This window comes from Bombina bombina, chromosome 3 (genome assembly GCF_027579735.1).
Source record: "Bombina bombina isolate aBomBom1 chromosome 3, aBomBom1.pri, whole genome shotgun sequence".
Lineage (NCBI taxonomy): Eukaryota > Metazoa > Chordata > Amphibia > Anura > Bombinatoridae > Bombina > Bombina bombina.
In genome coordinates, this window is record NC_069501.1 from 1,152,409,144 (window position 1) to 1,152,429,345 (window position 20,202).

Sequence of the window (20,202 nt, forward strand, 5' to 3'; positions counted from 1 at the left end):
ATGGATGATTAACCCCTCAGGCCCAAAAACGAATTAGAAAAACTTAAAACCTGTTAACAAACAGTCAAACACACTGCCACAGCCCTGCTGTGGCTCCTACCTGCCCTTAAAAAGATTTTTGCAGGAACAAAACCCTCTATAGAGGTCCTATAAGCCAGAGGACTCCTTCAGGGAAGCTGGATGTCTCAGACTGAAAACGAAAATAGGCCCCTCCCACCATGCACTCAAAGTCAGAGGGCCTTAAAAAGTACTGCTAGGAGTAATTTAACAAGCCATGTGGAAATTAGGCCCCAAATAAAGATTTATCACCCTCAGAGAAAAAACGTTTTTATTTATAAATCATGCAAACGTTTTTACACTAAGTAATATAGGTTTTAACATGAATATTATCCCTTTTTGCAAGCATGATCCCAGTTGTTGTTAAATCACTGTATCAGGCTTACCTTAAATATACCAGGCATTGTCAGCATTTTCTAGAAATTATCATCTCTCTAGAAAAAAATATACTGAACATACCTCAAAGCAGGCAATCTGCAAACCGTCCCCCCCAACTGAAGTTTTCTTTCCATACTCTTCAGTTATGTGTGAGAACAGCAATGGACCTTAGTTACAAACCACTAAGATCATCAAACCTCCAGGCAGAAGTCTTCTTCCAATTTCTGCCTGAGAGTAAAAACAGTACAACGCCGGTATCGTTTAAAAATAAAAATTTTTGATTGAAGGTAAAAACTACACTAAGTCACCACATCTCTCTTGATACTTCCTTTCTTGTCGAGAGCTGCAAGAGAATGACTGGGGGTGGCAGTTAGGGGAGGAGCTATATAGACAGCTCTGCTGTGGGTGTCCTCTTGCAGCTTCCTGTTGGGAAGGAGAATATCCCACAAGTAATGGATGAACCCGTGGACTGGATACACCTTTACAAGAGAAAGAATGTCTGACAAGAGTTAGAAGGTCTTTCATATTACTGCTATATGCTGAATATAACCAATGTGTTATACTTACTTCTCTGGTTTTTCCATTGGCTGGCATCAATATTTGCTAATATTATATATGCATCACAAAGCCTCTCTACATCTTTCACCATTTGTGTTCTATGTTTCTTTATTGTATTCACAATATTGTTTGCAGCCTCTATACGATCCTAGAGAAACAAGATGAAAACGCAGATTAACCTACATAAAGATGTTAATATGAAATGTCAGCGTATGGTTTGCTTAAATTGCCTTTTTTGTGCATAAGTGCTGCGGAATATGCTGTCATAAATGTGTTTCTATTAATACTAAAGGATACACTTGCCATGCACTTTATACAAGTGATCCACATGGTTTTATTCTATTACCTAAGAACAATTTCCTTCTCACAAAAAAAAAATCAAAAAAAATCAAAACCAATAGGCTTAATAAAAAAAAAAAATATCAGTATTAAGTCTATACAAAAAAAAAAAAAAAAAAAAAAATTCCAGTCCAGTTAACAGTCATATTAACATCTAAAATAAATCGGGTCCAAACGATTTTGATTTTCTTTCCCATGATCAATAAATACAATCAATACACTTCTTTGACAAAACTATATAATGATATAAATGTCATGCAATAATAAATAATAAAATAATAATAATACTTATAGACAAAGTAATTGTATATAAATATAATTGGAAAAGGTCACGACAAAACATAACAAAAAAACAATATTAATATATGCTGTTACGTTACCTCATCAAGTTGGGAGGTCTGCTTGGGGGCATTTTTAGTCAACCGGTTTCGTTTAACTGCCTCTGGTTTCATCAAGAGATCATCTTTGTTAGCATTAGCCAGAGCCAGGATTATAAAGAGTGTATGGTACGGATGGTCTATGGAAATCCTGCTGATAAGCTGTAAGATTTCAAAGAAAATGTAAAGTTAGAAAATCCATGCAAATAAAAATTTCCTAGGAATATTTAATAACAATCTAAATGTGAGCGCTTGTATAAGGATAGACTTAATACTTTAAATGTAGTGACTTTGACATCTGTGAGAGCACCTGAGCTACCTTCATCTCACTCTTAAAAAAAGTTAGGTGGTACTTGGTAACGTCTGTGAACTCTGCATCAGTCTCACAATTTGAAAAGAGCATATTCCGATTATTGAATGCAAAAGTGTTAATTTCTATCCTATTATAAAAGATGCAAATCCAGACATTTTTCAGACTTCATGCTATGGTTTGTTTAAATTGGTTTCTTATAAAATTAGCAGTAAAAACAGAACATACTTATCTTACATGTGTTTCTAAGGTAAAAACCCACGCTTATCTTACTTGTCCTCCCATAAGCCACTGATATTACTTCTCTTCCAAAAGAAGAGTGCTACAGCCAATCAAAAGGTGTAACGCTCACATCTATAGAGAGTGAAGAAGCATAATTCTGAGACTTGAGAATAGGTTGAGAGAAGGCGGCATAAGCGCGAGTCTTCACTCTCAATCATCTGAGTGCTACAGGTTCAGACTGGCTGTAGCTCTGCTTCTGGAAGAGAAGAAGCACCGGCGGCCAAGAGGGGAAAGTGATAAATAAGTGAAGTTAAAGGAGGTTGAATTTTAGAAAATACATCATCTTTATATGAATTTTTTGCAGGATGTGCAAAACAATTATGTAATCTTTTTATGAATTTGTTTTAAGCTACTGGTTTTGTATCCCTGTACAGCCAGAATGTGTTTCAGTGTCCATCTGGCATGAGATAAGGATCTTCTTTTGTGTAAACTGCTGATTATATCACTGAAGCTAAGCACCTGTTAACTAGCTACTGCTCTAGCAATACAAAGTACACTAATATGTTGTTTTGTTATAACGCTCTGTACAGTAAAGCACAAACATCTCTATAAATCCAAGTTCCACAAAAACAGTAGTACAAAGAAATAGCAGGTACCTGGTGCTAGGAGAGCAATAATGTTTATGTAATGTTTCAATATGTGCATAGTGAATGCTCTAGTGAAACTCTAAATTAAAGAACTGATCGTTTAAATAGAGAAATAATCCCTTTATTACCCATTCCCCAGTTTTACATAAACAACACATTTATATTAATACACTTTTTACCTCTGTGATTACCTCGTATCTAAGCCTCTGCAGACTGCCCCCTTATCTTTTGCAATTAGTGCTGACTCATGAGTGAGCACAATGTTATCTATAAGGCACACATGAACTAGCAGTGTCTTGAAGTGAAAAGCTAATAGAAAAGGTTGCCTGCAGGGGCTTAGAAACAGACAGAGATTTAGAGTTTTAAAGGTTATACAATATATTAATATAACAATGTTGGTTGTGCAAAGCTGGGGAATGGGTATTAAACGTGTCATCTATCTTTTTAAACAGTAACATTTTTTAAGTAGACTGTCCCTTTAAAGGGTGTAGTGTTCCACCTATTTATTACTGGTGAGATTATATAATGTTAACCTTCTAAATGTAATCATTTATTTGTAGAAATGAACAGTAACAAGTGCTGCAGCTTATATTAATATGTCTTATATTAGATAATGACTGCAACTCTATTCTGCAGAATAAACTGCCATCAGTCTCTCAGGGAGAAATGCCGTGTGATTCCAGGAAGAGGAATTGCACAGTCTCTATAGATTTGGTTACTGACTCACATATATAACCCACATATACTGTTATATATATTATGTTAAGGTTAATATGTCGCCTCAGAGGGGAAACCACAGTCCTTATTGGATACTGTTAGAATTTACCTCAGGCAAAAATCTGTGTACAATTTCACTAGCTCAGGGCTGCCATCTTGTTTTCTTACACAGGAACTTATCCACTAGCAAGAGCTAGCTTTGCCCAAACACAGAATGACATGAGCAAGCTCAGCCCCTCTCTTATCCTAAAATAAATAATAAAAGTATATTGCAGAGTTTTTTTTATATATACGATTTATCATTTTATATTACCATATCAAAGTGTTTAAAGGGACAACTTTGAGATGGTAATATAAAATGATAAATTATATATACAAAAAAGCTCATATACTTTATTAGTTATCTTGTCCCCTTTTCCTGTACTTCCATTTTTAAATTGTTAGCTTTTCAGTTCCTGTTAGAAATGTTTAAAGGGACATTATACACTCATTTTTTCTTTGCATACATGTTTTGTAGATTATCTATTTATATAGCCCATAAAGTTTGTTTGTTTTTTAAATGTATAGTTTTGCTTATTTTTAAATAACATTGCTCTGATTTTCAGACTCCTAACCAAGCCCCAAAGTTTTATGAGAATACCGTCAGCTACTTTCTCCAGCTTGCTCCTGTTAGTGCAAAGGGTCTTTTCATATGCAAAAGAAGGGGGAGGGGGGGGGGAGTGCCTTATTTGCCACTTGCAGTGGGCTTTCCAGCTACCTTTTCAACAGAGCTAAACTGAGAGCTTCTAAGTAAGTTTTTAAACAGTTTTATACTGGATTTTTATATCAGTATCTGTGCATCTTATTCTTTATAGTAGTGTCTATTACATGCAGTTATATGAAAATTAGTGTATACTGTCCCTTTAATGTAGATCAAACAAGGAAAGCACAACTCATCAAGCAAAGAACACATTCAACCCAGAAATATAGAAAGTAAATGAGAAGGAAGATTATAATCAACTAGTCCTAAAGCCTGTGTACACGGGCCAAAATCCCTCATTCACAGCATGAGGCTTGTAATGATACACACAAGGGAAATCCTATACAACCCTAAAAAACAGAATTTATGCTTACCTGATAAATTACTTTCTCCAACGGTGTGTCCGGTCCACGGCGTCATCCATTACTTGTGGGAAATGTTCTCCCCCACAGGGAAAGGCAAGGAGAGCACACAGCAAGAGCTGTCCATATAGCTCCCCCTCTGGCTCCGCCCCCCAGTCATTCGACCGACGGTTAGGAGAAAAAGGAGAAACTATAGGGTGCCGTGGTGACTGTAGTGTATAGAGAAAAATTTTTTCAACCTGATTAAAAAAACCAGGGCGGGCCGTGGACCGGACACACCGTTGGAGAAAGTAATTTATCAGGTAAGCATAAATTCTGTTTTCTCCAACATTGGTGTGTCCGGTCCACGGCGTCATCCATTACTTGTGGGAACCAATACCAAAGCTTTAGGACACGGATGAAGGGAGGGAGCAAATCAGGTTACCTAAACAGAAGGCACCACGGCTTGCAAAACCTGTCTCCCAAAAACAGCCTCCGAAGAAGCAAAAATATCAAATTTGTAGAATTTGGCAAAAGTGTGCAGAGAAAACCAAGTCGCTGCCTTACATATCTGGTCAACAGAAGCCTCATTCTTATAGGCCCATGTGGAAGCCACAGCCCTAGTAGAGTGAGCTGTGATACGGTCAGGAGGCTGCCGTCCGGCAGTCTCATAAGCCAAGCGGATAATGCTTTTCAGCCAGAAAGAGAGAGAGGTAGCAGTAGCTTTTTGACCTCTCCTCTTACCAGAGTAAACGACAAACAAGGATGAGGTTTGTCTAAAATCTTTTGTTGCTTCTAAATAGAACTTTAAAGCACGAACAACATCTAAATTGTGTAATAAACGTTCCTTCTTTGAAACTGGATTCGGACACAAAGAAGGAACAACTATTTCCTGGTTGATGTTCTCGTTGGAAACAACTTTTGGAAGAAAACCAGGCTTAGTACGCAAAACAACCTTATCTGAATTGAACACCAGATAGGGTGGATCACACTGCAAAGCAGATAATTCAGAAACTCTTCTAGCAGAAGAAATAGCAACCAAAAACAGAACTTTCCAAGATAGTAACTTAATATCTATGGAACGTAAAGGTTCAAACGGAACCCCTTGAAGAACTGAAAGAACTAAATTTAGACTCCAAGGAGGAGTCATGGGTCTGTAAACAGGCTTGATTCTAACCAAAGCCTGAACAAAAGCTTGTACATCTGGCAAAGCTGCCAGTCGTTTGTGCAACAAGACGGATAATGCAGAAATCTGTCCTTTTAGAGAACTAGCTGACAATTCTTTATCCAAACCTTCTTGGAGAAAGGAGAGAATCTTTGGCATTTTAATCTTACTCCAGGAGAATCCTTTGGATTCACACCAACAGATATATTTTTTCCATATTTTATGGTAAATCCTTCTAGTCACAGGTTTTCTGGCTTGGACCAGAGTATCAATCACAGAATTTGAAAACCCACGCTTGGATAAAATCAAGCGTTCAATTTCCAAGCAGTCAGCTGCAGAGAAACAAGATTGGGATGTTCGAATGGACCTTGTACTAGAAGGTCCTGTCTCAAAGGTAGCTTCCATGGTGGAGCCGATGACATATTCACCAGGTCTGCATACCAAGTCCTGCGTGGCCACGCAGGAGCTATCAGAATCACCAAGGCCTTCTCCTGTTTGATCCTGGCTATGAGCCTGGGGAGGAGAGGAAACGGTGGAAACACATATGCTAGGTTGAACGACCAAGGCGCCACTAATGCATCCACTAGAGTCGCCTTGGGATCCCTGGATCTGGACCCGTAGCAAGGAATCTTGAAGTTCTGACGGAACGCCATTAGATCCATGTCTGGAATGCCCCATAATTGGGTTAACTGAACAAAGACCTCCGGATGGAGTTCCCACTCCCCCGGATGGAAAGTCTGACGACTCAAATAGTCCGCCTCCCAGTTGTCTACTCCTGGGATGTGAATAGCAGATAGATGGCAGGAGTGATTCTCTGCCCATTGGATTATCTTGGTTACTTCCTTCATCGCTAGGGAACTCTTTGTTCCCCCCTGATGATTGATGTACGCAACAGTCGTTATGTTGTCCGACTGAAATCTTATGAACCTGGCTTCCAGTAGCTGAGGCCAAGCCAGGAGCGCATTGAATATAGCTCTTAGATCCAAAATGTTTATCGGGAGAAGCGACTCTTCCCGCGACCATAGGCCCTGAGCTTTCAGAGAGTGCCAGACCGCGCCCCACCCCAAGAGGCTGGCGTCGGTCGTGACGATGACCCACTCCGGTCTGCGGAAACTCATTCCCTGAGACAGGTGATCCTGGGTCAACCACCAGAGAAGTGAGTCCCTGGTTACCTGGTCTACTTGAATTTGGGGAGACAAGCCTGTATAGTCCCCATTCCACTGATTGAGCATGCACAGCTGTAATGGTCTTAGATGAATTCGAGCAAAAGGAACCACATCCATTGCTGCGACCATTAGTCCTATTACTTCCATGCATTGAGCTATGGAGGGTTGAGGAATATAGTGAAGAACTCGACAAGCTTTTAGAAGCTTTGTCTTTCTGACGTCTGTGAGAAAGATCTTCATTTCCACAGAATCTATTATTGTTCCCAGAAAAGGAACCCTTGTGGACAGTGACAGTGAACTTTTTTCTATGTTCACTTTCCACCCGTGAGATCTGAGAAAAGCCAACACAATGTCTGTATGAGCCCTCCCTTTGGAAAGAGACGACGCTTGGATTAGGATGTCGTCTAGATAAGGTGCTACAGCGATGCCCCTCGGTCTTAGGACCGCTAGAAGGGACCCTAGCACCTTTGTGAAAATTCTGGGAGCGGTGGCTAAACCGAATGGAAGAGCCACAAACTGGTAATGTTTGTCCAGAAAGGCGAACCTCAGGAACTGATGATGAGATTTGTGGATTGGGATATGCAGATACGCATCCTTCAGATCCACGGTAGTCAAAAATTGACCCTGCTGGATTGTTGGTAAGATTGTCCGAATGGTTTCCATCTTGAAGGATGGAACTCTGAGGAACTTGTTTAATATCTTTAAATCCAGAATTGGCCTGAAAGTTTCCTCTTTTTTGGGAACCACAAACAGGTTTGAGTAAAACCCTAGACCTTGTTCCCCGGAGGGGACTGGGTTTATCACTCCCATCTTTGATAGGTCTCTTACACAATGTAAGAATGCCTGTTTCTTTATCTGGTCTGAAGATAAGCGAGACAGGTGGAACCTTCCCTTTGGAGGAAGTCCCTTGAATTCTAACAGGTATCCCTTGGAAACCATCTCTAGTGCCCAGGGATCCAGAACATCTCTTGCCCAAGCCTGAGCGAAGAGAGATAGTCTGCCCCCTACCAGATCCGGTCCCGGATCGGGGGCTACCCCTTCATGCTGTCTTGGTAGCAGCAGCAGGTTTCTTGGTTTGTTTACCCTTGTTCCAGCCTTGCATGGGCTTCCAAGCGGGTTTGGGCTGGGCCGCGTTACCTTCTTGTCTAGCGGCAGTGGAGTTATTAGCCGGTCCGTTCCTGAAATTGCGAAAGGAATGAAAATTAGACTTGTTCTTAGCCTTAAAAGGCCTATCCTGTGGGAGGGCATGGCCCTTACCCCCAGTGATGTCTGAAATAATTTCCTTAAATTCCGGCCCAAAAAGGGTCTTACCCTTGAAAGGAATATTCAGTAACTTAGTCTTGGACGACACGTCTGCCGACCAGGATTTTAGCCAAAGCGCCCTCCGCGCTACTATAGCAAAACCTGAGTTTTTCGCCGTCAATTTCGTTATTTGAAAGGCGGCATCCAATATAAAGGAATTAGCTAACTTTAATGCGTGAATTCTGTCCATGACCTCTTCATAGGAAGTCTCTTTCTGGAGCGACCTTTCTAGTTCTTCGAACCAAAAGGACGCCGCTGAAGTGACAGTAATAACACACGTAGCTGGTTGAAGGATGAACCCTTGCTGAACAAAAATCTTTTGAAGCAATCCTTCCAATTTTTTATCCATAGGATCTTTGAAAGCGCAGCTGTCCTCTATAGGAATAGTTGTGCGCTTCGCAAGTGTTGAAACAGCTCCCTCAACCTTCGGGACCGTTTGCCATGCGTCCCTTCTAGGGTCTACTATGGGAAACATTTTCTTAAATATAGGAGGTGGGGCAAAGGGTACACCTGGCTTCTCCCACTATTGGAAAAGCGTCGTCGTGCACTGGGACCTCTAAAAATTTGTCCAATTTGCACAACTTCTCTGGTACTACCATGGAATCACAGTCATCCAGAGTAGCTAATACCTCCTTAAGCAAAGCACGGAGATGTTCTAGCTTAAACTTAAATGCCACTAGATCAGGTTCTGCCTGTTGAGAAATTTTTCCTGAGTCTGAAATTTCACCCTCAGACAGCCCTTCCCTCACAGCCAATTCCGATTGATGTGAGGGTAAAATAGATAAGGCATCGTCAGCGTCTGATTGTTCATCCTTTTTATCTGTATTTAAAACTGAACAATCACGCTTTCTCTGAAAAACTGGCAGTTTGGATAAAAGATTTGCTATAGAATTATCCACTACTGCTGATAATTGTTGCACAGAAATAAGCACTGGCGCGCTAGGTGTCGCCTGCGCGGGCAAAGCTGGTGTAGACACAGAAGGAGAGGATGTAGAGCTATCCCCACTACCTTCATTAGATAAATCATCTTGGGCAACATTATGAAAAATAACAGAGCTGTCCTGATTTTGTTTGGACGCTATGGCGCAATTATCACAAACACTCGAAGGGGGAACCACATTTGTCTCTATACACACAGAACATAGGTTATCTGAGGGAACAGACATGTTAAACAGATTTAGGCAGGCAAACAATGCAATAAAAACGATTTTAAACAAAAACGTTACTGTCTCTTTAAATAATAAAATGACACATTTATTTCTGAATGTTCAAAAAACTATGAAGGCAAAATCCGATTTTTCTGAAATTTGGACCCCAGTGTCTTAATGCTTAGAAAGTATTGCACAGCAAATATGGAGACTCTAGCTCTTAAAACAAGCAAACCGGAGCTAATTGTTGGATTTAACCGTTTTTACACACCACAATCCCAGCTACAGCCTTGCTGCAGCTTTTTACCTTCCTTAGGGGTCACCATTCACAGAAAAAAGCCTTTTGGAGTCACTTTCTGAACCACAGGACCCTCTCACATGAATCTGCATGCACTGCCTTGAAATTCAACTGCACAGATGAAGTGTCAAAATGAGGCTTCCTCCCTCAGCACACTAGATTGAAGGGGCCTTCCTGACTAGATTTAGGTGTCTAAAACAAGCCAGATCAATAAAAAACGTTCCCAAGTGTATGTGAGCTTATAAAATATTTCAAATGGTATAATATTGTAATAAAAACCAATCGATTTAGCCCCTAACAGTGTCTACCAGCATAAAAAACAAAAAGGGGAAGCCTGTTATCTTTTTTGCTGAGGTGAAAGAAAAATGGCTTACCGTTTCCCCTGAGGGGAAAAATGACTGTCATCTAGCATTAGCCTGTGTTGTTAGAAGGAGACTAGTCATACCTGAAGCAGATGAGTCTGCAAACTGTTACCCCCTACTGAAGTTCTCTTGTTTCAACAGTCCTGCGTGGTAACAGTAATGGATTTTAGTTACTTGTGCTAAAATCATAGCCCTCTTAAACAGAAATCTTCATTACTTTTCTGTTATAGAGTAAATAGTACAAGCCAGCACTATTTTAAAATAACAAACTCTTGATAGAAGAAAAAAAAACTACAACTAACACCACAAACTCCTCGCCATCCCCGTGGTAGATGCTACTTGTTCAGAGCGGCAAGGAGAATGACTTGGGGGCGGAGCCAGAGGGGGAGCTATATGGACAGCTCTTGCTGTGTGCTCTCCTTGCCTTTCCCTGTGGGGGAGAACATTTCCCACAAGTAATGGATGACGCCGTGGACCGGACACACCAATGTTGGAGAAAGGGTATTTCAAAATACAGTGTTTTCATTTGTTTTGTTTAAAAATAATAATGAGCTTTTTTGTCAAACTTGTAGTTCCTACTAATGCTCATTAGCTGATAGGCACAACTACCACAGCCCTGCTTGTTGAGAAGCACATTTAAAACAAATAAATAAGCTCTAATACATTTTGAAATGCTATCTTTTATAGAATATGAACAAAGAAAACATGTCTACATTGTGCCCTTAAAGGGACACTGAACCCACATTTTTTATTTCGTGATTCAGATAGAGCATGCAATTTTAAGCAACTTTCTAATAACACCTATTATCAAATTGTCTTCATTCTCTTGGTATCTTTAATGGAAATGCAAGAATGTAAGTTTAGATGCCGGCCCATTTTTGGTGAACAACCTGGGTTGTTCTTGCTGATTGGTGGATAAATACACCCACCAATAAAAAAGTGCATTCCATGGTTCTGAACCAAAAAATAGCCGAGATACCTTCTTTTTTAAATAAAGAAAGCAAGAGAACAAAGAAAATTTGATAACAGGAGTAAACTAGAAAGTTGCTTAAAATTGCATGCTCTATCTGAATCACTTAAGAAAAAATTTGGGGTCAGTGTCACTTTAAGAAAACCGTTTCAATAGGTAAAACTCAAAAAATGATATTACATTATTAAGGACTTCATGAAATCCAATGCCACCGGTCTTTTTAGTTCCCATTCGAGCAGCCAGCTGGTACATAAGAGGTAAAAACTTGAATGATGGTATTTTCTGGGCATCTAGCTGTTTTAGAATGACAAAAAGATAAATTACGTTATAAATATGAGACTCTATGATACACGTATTTCAATATAACCTCACAAACACCAGCTGCCATATTTCTTTTTTTGTCAAAGGTTTTACAAGATAGAGGGTTGTGCAAAACGCGTTAGGACCAATGTCCACTGTAGAGCGCTGCTGCACTGCTGTATATACTACTAAATGCAACACCCTGACATCTCCTGTTGAATATAATTGTTTATGTACTGCTGACCACCCACCTACTTTTAATAATTTACGCTATACGCAATTTTTCAGATGCCCGCTTAATTCCCATAAAGTAAAAAAGTAAAACATCTTATACAATTAAGAAAAACAAAGCTAATTTTCTGTTATCTTCAATGAACTGCTTTCATTTGGTATCCTTTGTTGAAAAGTTGTTCCTTTCCATGAGCGCATATTAAGGTGCACTATATGTTAGCAGTGTTTGTAGCGATGTTCTCTATAAAATGCTCAAGACATGTGCACCCTTCTGACTCTACCTCAGTATGCTCTAATGGAAGGTTTCTAACCTAAATAAAATGTTTTATTTGATTAAATAAAATTTATTTTTGAATTCCATGTCCCTCTTAAATATTATTTTAAATAGAATAGAACTGAACAAACCTTCATCATACTGTTAACCTCTGAGACTGCAGAGTTCTCCAGCCAGAGGGAGCAAAGACGGAAGATCCACATATCGTGTTCCTCTCCAGATACCAGGCAGCTTATATAGTTTTCCACTGCTTTGCACAAGAAGCGTTTCCGGTCCTCGGTCAGGGCTGCTATAGCACATTCATCTAGTTCCAGCTCTCTCTGTACCTTAACTGTATATCTGCAAAACAGATTGATCTCAGTAATGACACAACACAAATGCAAAAAAACATAATTTATGTAAGAACTTACCTGATAAATTAATTTCTTTCATATTAGCAAGAGTCCATGGGGCCCATTTATCAAAGGGCTTGCGGACCTGATCCGACACTGCGGATCAGGTCCGCAAGACCTCGCTAAATGCGGAGAGCAATACGCTCTCCACATTTAACATTGCACCAGCAGCTCACAAGAGCTGCTGGTGCAACGCCGCCCCCTGCTGACTCGCGGCCACTCGGCCACCAGCAGGGAGCTGTCAATCAACCCGATCGTATTCGATCGGGTTGATTTCCGGCGGTTCCTGTCCGCCTGCTCAGAGCAGGCGGACAGGGTTATGAAGCAGCGGTCTTTAGACCGCTGCTTCATAACTTGTGTTTCTGGCGAGTCTGAAGACTCGCCAGAAACACGGCCCTTCAAGCTCCGTACGGAGCTTGATAAATGGGCCTGCATGAGCTAGTGACGTATGGGATATACATTCCTACCAGGAGGGGAAAAGTTTCCCAAACCTTAAAATGCCTATAAATACACCCCTCACCACACCCACAATTCAGTTTAACGAATAGCCAAGAAGTGGGGTGATAAGAAAGGAGCGAAAGCATCAAAAAAATAAGGAATTGGAATAATTGTGCTTTATACAAAAAAATCATAACCACCACAAAAAAGGGTGGGCCTCATGGACTCTTGCTAATATGAAAGAAATTAATTTATCAGTTAAGTTCTTACATAAATTATGTTTTCTTTCATGTAATTAGCAAGAGTCCATGAGCTAGTGACGTATGGGATAATAAATACCCAAGATGTGGAACTTCCACGCAAGAGTCACTAGAGAGGGAGGGATAAAAATAAAGACAGCCAATTCCGCTGAAAAATGAATTCACTACCCAAATCAAAAAAGTTTAAAGTTTTATAATGAAAAAAAAAATGAAATTATAAGCAGAAGAATCAAACTGAGACAGCTGCCTGAAGTACCATTCTATCAAAACTGCTTCTAAAGAAGAGAAAACATCAAAATGGTAGAACATAGTAAAAGTATGCAAAGAAGACCAAGTCATTGCTTTGCAAATCTGATCAACAGAAGCTTCATTCTTTAAAAAGCCCAGGAAGTAGAAACTTACCTAGTAGAATGAGCCGTAATCCTCCGAGGCGGGAATCCACCCGACTCCAAATAAGCATGATGAATCAAAAGTTTAAGCAAGATGCCAAATAAATGGCAGAAGCTTTTTGACCTTCCTAAAACCAGAAAAGATAAAAAATAGACTAGAAGTCTATCTGAAATCTGAATAGCTTCAACATAGAAAGTAAGAATCTCACCAAAGAAGTCTTAGGAAAAGAATAATTCCTCCCTAATGTTTGTTAGAATTTACAACTTTAGGTAAGAATTGAAATGAGGACAGCAAAAATCACCTTTTCCTGATGAAAAAAATCAGAAAAAAGAGATTCACAAGAAAGAACAGATAATTCAAAAGCTGTTCTAGCTGAAGAGATGTCCAAAAAGAACAATACTTTCCATGAAAGTAATTAATGTCCAGAGCAAGCATATGCTCAAATAGAAGAGCCTGAAAAACCTTCAGAACCCAAATAAGACTCCAAGGAGGAGAAATTGGCTTAATGATAGGTTTGATATGAATCAAAACCTGAAAAAAATGATGAATATCAGGAAGTAACACTGCCTTATCCTGATGAAAAATCAGAAAAAGATATTCACAAAAAAGAGCAGATAACTCAAAAATTCTTCTAACAGAAGAAATAACCAAAAGGAACATTACTTTTCCAAGAAAGTAATTTAATGTTCAGAAAATGCATAGTTTCAAAACGGAGGAGCCTGTAAAGCCCTCAGTACCAAATTGAGACTCCAAAGAGGAGAGATTGAATTAATGACAGGCTTGATACGGACCAAAGCCTGAACAAAACAATGAATATCAGGATGATTAGCAATCTTTCTGTGAAAAAAGAACAGAAAGAGTAGAGATTTGTCCTAACAAGAACTGCAGACAAAACCATATCCAAACCAACCTGAAAAAAATAATAAAATTCTATGAATTTTAAAAGAATGCCAAGAAAAGTAGGTCTTCCAGACTCAACAATAAATCTTTCTAGAGACAGATTTACGAGCCTGAAACCAAGCGTTCAAACTCCATCCCTTCAAATTTAATGATTTGAGATCCTGATGGAAAAAATGGGCCTTGAGAAAGAAGGTCTGGTTTAAACGGAAGTGTTCAAGATCGGCAACTGGCCATCCGAATGAAATCCGCATACCAAAACCTGAGAGGCCATGCTGGAGCCACCAGCATAACAAACAAATACTCCATAAGAATTTTGGAAATCACTTTGGAAGAAGAACTAGAAATAGGCAAAAAGATAATTTCCAAAGAAATGTCAATGCATACACTACTTCCGCCTGAGGATCCCTGGACCCGAATAGGCCCCTGGAAAGTTCTTTATTCAGATGAGATGCCAACAGATCTATTTCTAGAAATGCTCACATCTGAAAAATTGAAAAACATATCTGGGTATGAGAGACCATTCTCCCGGATGTAAAGCTTGATTAACAGAGATAATCCGCTTCCCAAATATCTATACCTGGGGAAAAAACCACAGAATTTAGATAGGAGCTGGATTTAGCCTAAGCTAATAACCGAGACACTTCTGTCACAGCCTAAGGACTGATAGTCCTACCCTGATGATTGACATACACCATAGTTGTGATATTGTCTGAAAAACAATAAACATCTCTTCCTCAAAAAGAAACTAACTGAAAAACTCTGAGAAAACACGGAGTTCTAAAATATCAAATGGTAATCTCGCCTCCTGAGATTTCCAAACCCCTTGTGCTGACAGAGATCCTCAGACAGCCTCCCAACCAAAAAGACTCACATCTGTAGAGATCATGGTCCAGGTTGAAAGAAACGAAGAGACCTGTAGAACTAAATGATGGTGATCTTAACCACCAAATCAAGAGAGATAAATATTAGGATTTGAAGATTTAAAATGCGAAATCCTAGAATCCCTGCACCATAAATTCAGCATAAAAGACTGGAAAGGTTCTTTCTATTGAAAATGAGCAAAGGGAATTGAATCCAATGCTGTGGCCATAAGACCTAAAACTTCTATGCATATATAGCAACTGAAGGAAATAATAGAGACTAAAGGTACCGACAGACGGAACCCAATAAAATTGTCCCTTGTCTGATAGAGACAAAGACAGTGACACAAACTATCTGGAAACCCAAAAAAAGGTGACCCTTGTGAGAGGAATCAAGAGCTTTTGAAAAAAAGATCCTCTAACTATGTCCTGAAGAACAAAGTGAATCATATGAGATTCCGCATCCTCAGAAAATAATCTGAATGAATACAGAAAAAATATGCATTTATTGTATCTAAAGAAAACAAATAATGCTATCACTGACCAAAAAAAGGCAGAGTAGTTTGAATAAAAACTCCAAAACTCAGTTCCTAAAAATGGAACTGGAAGAAATACCCCAGAAGATTCCAGGTCTGAGCAGCGCTTGAACCTCACGGGTGACTAGCCATGCTTCAACAGTACCCAAAATAAATAGGACCGAAACACACTTAAAGAAAGTGTTAGCCTTACTGGAATAAAATCAAAGAAATTTGGACCTGAATAAAACCAAATAAATTTCAAAAAAGTCTTAACCTGCCCCTTGCCAGCCAAGCTGGAATACGGCACATGCATCGCAATTTAAGGGAGCTGATTTCGAACGGAAAAAATTTCCAATTAAAAAACATGTTACTTGGGAAAGAATTCAGGAATTCATTCCATAATAAGAACAACCAAACTAGTATAAGCTTAAAATTTTAGTCTTAGAACTCAATCTTGAAGCCCAGAGTAACAGTTAAGAATTGAATCCAATTATAAAACAAATAATTGATTATCTTAGAACAAAAGAAATATGGATTTTTAGAAATCACAAAATTCTTCTAGCTCAAACAGCTAAAGACATAGATTAAACCTCATTTGCGAAAATATTCAATAAAATGAAGACACAAATGAAATTATTAGCATGATAGTCCAGTTAAAGGACCAGACAATACAGTGGACTTGCATAATCAATAAATGCAAAACAACAAGACAAATGCAACAGCACCTAGTCTTGTAAATTTTGTCCCTTTAACAATGCTAAAATAAATCATAATCTGATACTTGAACTTAAAGTAAACAGAAAAAATGAAGCAATTGCAACATCCAAATAAATCATAGGTCCAAGAAAAGTACCTGAAACTAAATAATTTTCCATAAATAAGATACAACCATCTAAAGGAAAATAAATACTATTTTGCTATAGAAACAATAGCATAATTAGTAGGAGTAGAGATAGCCCCAATAAATTGGAGAACCCTCCAAATTGAATTAAACTGCTGGCAAAGAGTATAGTTTAAAACCTTTGAAGAAGGAATAAAAGAAAATTCTCAGCCTATTCCATTCCCTAGTATAAGGAATTGGAAAAAAAAACCCTCTGAAAACACAGAAAAATAAGCAGAAATAGTGTTAGCTAGTCTTGAAAAAGAACTAGTTACCTTAATGTAAAATAATCAACACCTTTTCAACAAAGAACAAATGTACTTTAATAAAAAAGTAGATTTGTTAGTGTCAATATCTGATGAAGAAAATTCTGAATGAGAAAAAACTTCATCAGAGAAGGATAAATCAGTATGTTATTGGTCATTTGAAACTTCAATAAAGGAAAAAGACCTAAAAATTTTATTAGAAGGCACAAAGTCAGACAAAGCCTTTAAAATAGAATCAGAAAAATATTTCTTAAAAATCTTCTAAATATTTCTTGTACATAAGATGTAAAAAGAATGGCAATATATAAAGTATAAATACTAATGGATTCTGCATGTAAAAGTTTATCATGATAACCTATTACAAACCATAGCTAAAGATAAACATTCATAACATTTAAAATAAATTAACTTAGCTTTGGTAGGACTGAACTCAGTCAAGCGTTTTTCCAGAAGTAGCTTCTGATCCAGGGTCAATCTGAGACATCTTGCAATATGTAATAGAAAAAACAACATATAAAAGCAAAATCTATCAAATTCCTTAAATGACAGTTTCAGGAATGGGAAAAAATGCCAATGAACAAGCTTCTAGCAACCAGAAGCAAATAAACAATGAGACTTAAATAATGTGGAGACAATAATGACGCCCATATTTTTTAGCGCCAAAAAAGACGCCCACATTATTAGGCGCCTAAATGCTTTTGGCGCCAAGAATGACGCCACATCTGGCGACGCCGACATTTTTGGCGCAAAACGTCAAAAAAATGACGCAAACACAAACAACTTCCGGCGACAAGTACGACGCCGGAAATGACAAAGAATTTTTTTTGCGCCAAAAAAATCCGCGCCAAAAATTACGCAATAAAAAGAAGCATTTTCAGCCCCCGCGAGCCTAACAGCCCACAGGAAAAAGTCAAATTTAAGGTAAGAAAAAATTTATTATTCAAATGCATTATCCCAAATAATGAAACTGACTGTCTGAAATAAGGAATATTGAACATCCTGAATCAAGGCAAATAAATGTTTAAACACATATATTTAGAACTTTATATAAAAGTGCCCAACCATAGCTTAGAGTGTCACAGAAAATAAGACTTACTTACCCCAGGACACTCATCTACATGTAGTAGAAAGCCAAACCAGTACTGAAACGAGAATCAGTAGAGGTAATGGTATATATAAGAGTATATCGTCGATCTGAAAAGGGAGGTAAGAGATGAATCTCTACGACCGATAACAGAGAACCTATGAAATAGACCCCGTAGAAGGAGATCATTGAATTCAAATAGGCAATACTCTCTTCACATCCCTCTGACATTCACTGCACTCTGAGAGGAAAACCGGGCTCCAGCCTGCTGCGAAGCGCATATCAACGTAGAATCTAGCACAAACTTACTTCACCACCTCCATGGGAGGCAAAGTTTGTAAAACTGAATTGTGGGTGTGGTGAGGGGTGTATTTATAGGCATTTTAAGGTTTGGGAAACTTTGCCCCTCCTGGTAGGAATGTATATCCCATACGTCACTAGCTCATGGACTCTTGCTAATTACATGAAAGAAAAAAAAGTTTAGAAATGGAACAATGTGCTGCTTTACTGATAACTATTTTTAAGAGTTCATTGTATACAAAGGTGCTGCAAGATCTCTTGCTTCACTCTCCCACATCCAACTGAGTGGTTGCTTTCTGTGGCAGTCTCTTGTTTATAAGTGGTAGTTTCAACAGATAGAGACTATTTGTAAATGATTTAATACAGTACAGAAGGTAAAATGGTCCCCTGGAAGCACATTAAAGGGGGAATATTTTACAATACACCGACCCTTTAACCTAGATACCATGCTTGCAGATATTTGATATAATCACCTGTTTGTTTGAACCTTGTATTCCCTCATTAATCCGACTTCTTCCTTTGCTTTTCTGAGCAAAGCCTGTTTATTTTCAAACTCTGATGATTTCATGTAATTGTCAATTCGCTGGTACTGGGCATCTGAAAAGCGAGCCAATGACAGGAATGCCTTCATCCTTCCCTCCTGCAGCTTGTCCTCACTGCTATGACTTTCTGCAACCTCAACAGCCTACAATACATAAACACACTTTGTATCAGCGCTTTACAGCCATCCTGATAGCAAGGGAACAAAACCCAGTACTCACGATTTACCAACACTTAAAGTTAAACGTGTTGAAAAAAAAGTAGTTAGTTAAAGGTTTGCACATTCTTTTCTGACGGGAAATATCCTAAAGCCAGACCACTAGTACACTTTGTATTTTTAAATATATATATACAGCCAGCTCAATACAATCGTTAGCTTGTTCTATGGCGATTTACCACCTGGGTGCAGATATATATATATATATATATATATATATATATATATATATATATATATATATATATATATATATAGAGAGAGAGAGAGAGAGAGAGAGAGAGAGAGAGAGAGAGAGAGATCAAAGCAAAACAATTTATTCAAAATGTGACAGCGGTTTTAAAAGCAGATATGGACTAAAAGCATATAGTCATGGAGGGCTGCAGATGGGCTACAGTCTGACGCGTTTCAGCTCCAATGGAGCCTTACTCATAGACACTAATAGGCCCTTATCATGAAAATGATTTATAAGTACATTCCTGGTTGTTAATTGGATACCGCAGCTCAGCCAATGGTAAGAAGGGGAAATTAACACACCTCACCCTCACTATAATGCTCACAGATGACATGCTTATATATGTAAATATTATGATATTGTTACAAGGACGTCTTCTACCTGACCCTAAATAACAGCTTACTATAGAGCTAATGGTTAGAAGCGCATGTGGTTATATAGGGGTGGGAAGAAAAAAATAGAAAAAAAATGAGAATTTTTTTTGTAGAAATGAGAAGAAGGTAATATGACTACAATATGGTGTGCTGCACCTTTGTAACTAATGCACTCCTCTATGTATATTAAAGTAGACCTATGCACATCATAATCGGAATAGGCAATGCTAAAATGGTCCGATATCTTTATGGTTAGGGATACCAAAAATATGGGAACAAAAATTAGTAATGATAATTTGCTATTCCTAATTATTATGTGCACTGCAGAAACCCCATCCTAGTGCCCAAACATATTAATTCAATACTGAGCCTGTTTTAATGTTGTTTTGAAATACAACTTAATGGGACAGTGTTATGTACTTTAAACACACTCATGGTTACAAAAAAGTGATTAGAACACTAATAATAAAATAATAAAGACACTATCTGGGAATGTGGAGAACAGATTATATATATATATATATATATATATATATAAAGGTACATGTATGCTTAGAATCTTATATACTGTATATGCTGGTTCAACGACAGTGACACTCTACCAATGATTAATAAGGTCTGTCTCTATGTTTAGCCCTAATGGATCT

General features: G+C 38.3%; 1 protein-coding gene across 1 annotated transcript in view; it reads right to left on the reverse strand.

Annotated features, from left to right (window-relative positions):
• The window catches only part of ATM (ATM serine/threonine kinase), a 925,848-nt gene that overhangs the window by 199,320 nt on the left and 706,326 nt on the right, over positions 1 to 20,202 (reverse strand). Inside the window, exons 49-53 of the mRNA XM_053708547.1 lie at positions 18,663 to 18,874; positions 12,033 to 12,240; positions 11,277 to 11,390; positions 1,713 to 1,871; positions 1,003 to 1,141 (exon numbers count right to left, since the gene is read on the reverse strand). Coding sequence (XP_053564522.1) covers positions 1,003 to 1,141; positions 1,713 to 1,871; positions 11,277 to 11,390; positions 12,033 to 12,240; positions 18,663 to 18,874 — 832 coding nt within the window. The remainder of the gene's footprint in view (positions 1 to 1,002; positions 1,142 to 1,712; positions 1,872 to 11,276; positions 11,391 to 12,032; positions 12,241 to 18,662; positions 18,875 to 20,202) is intronic.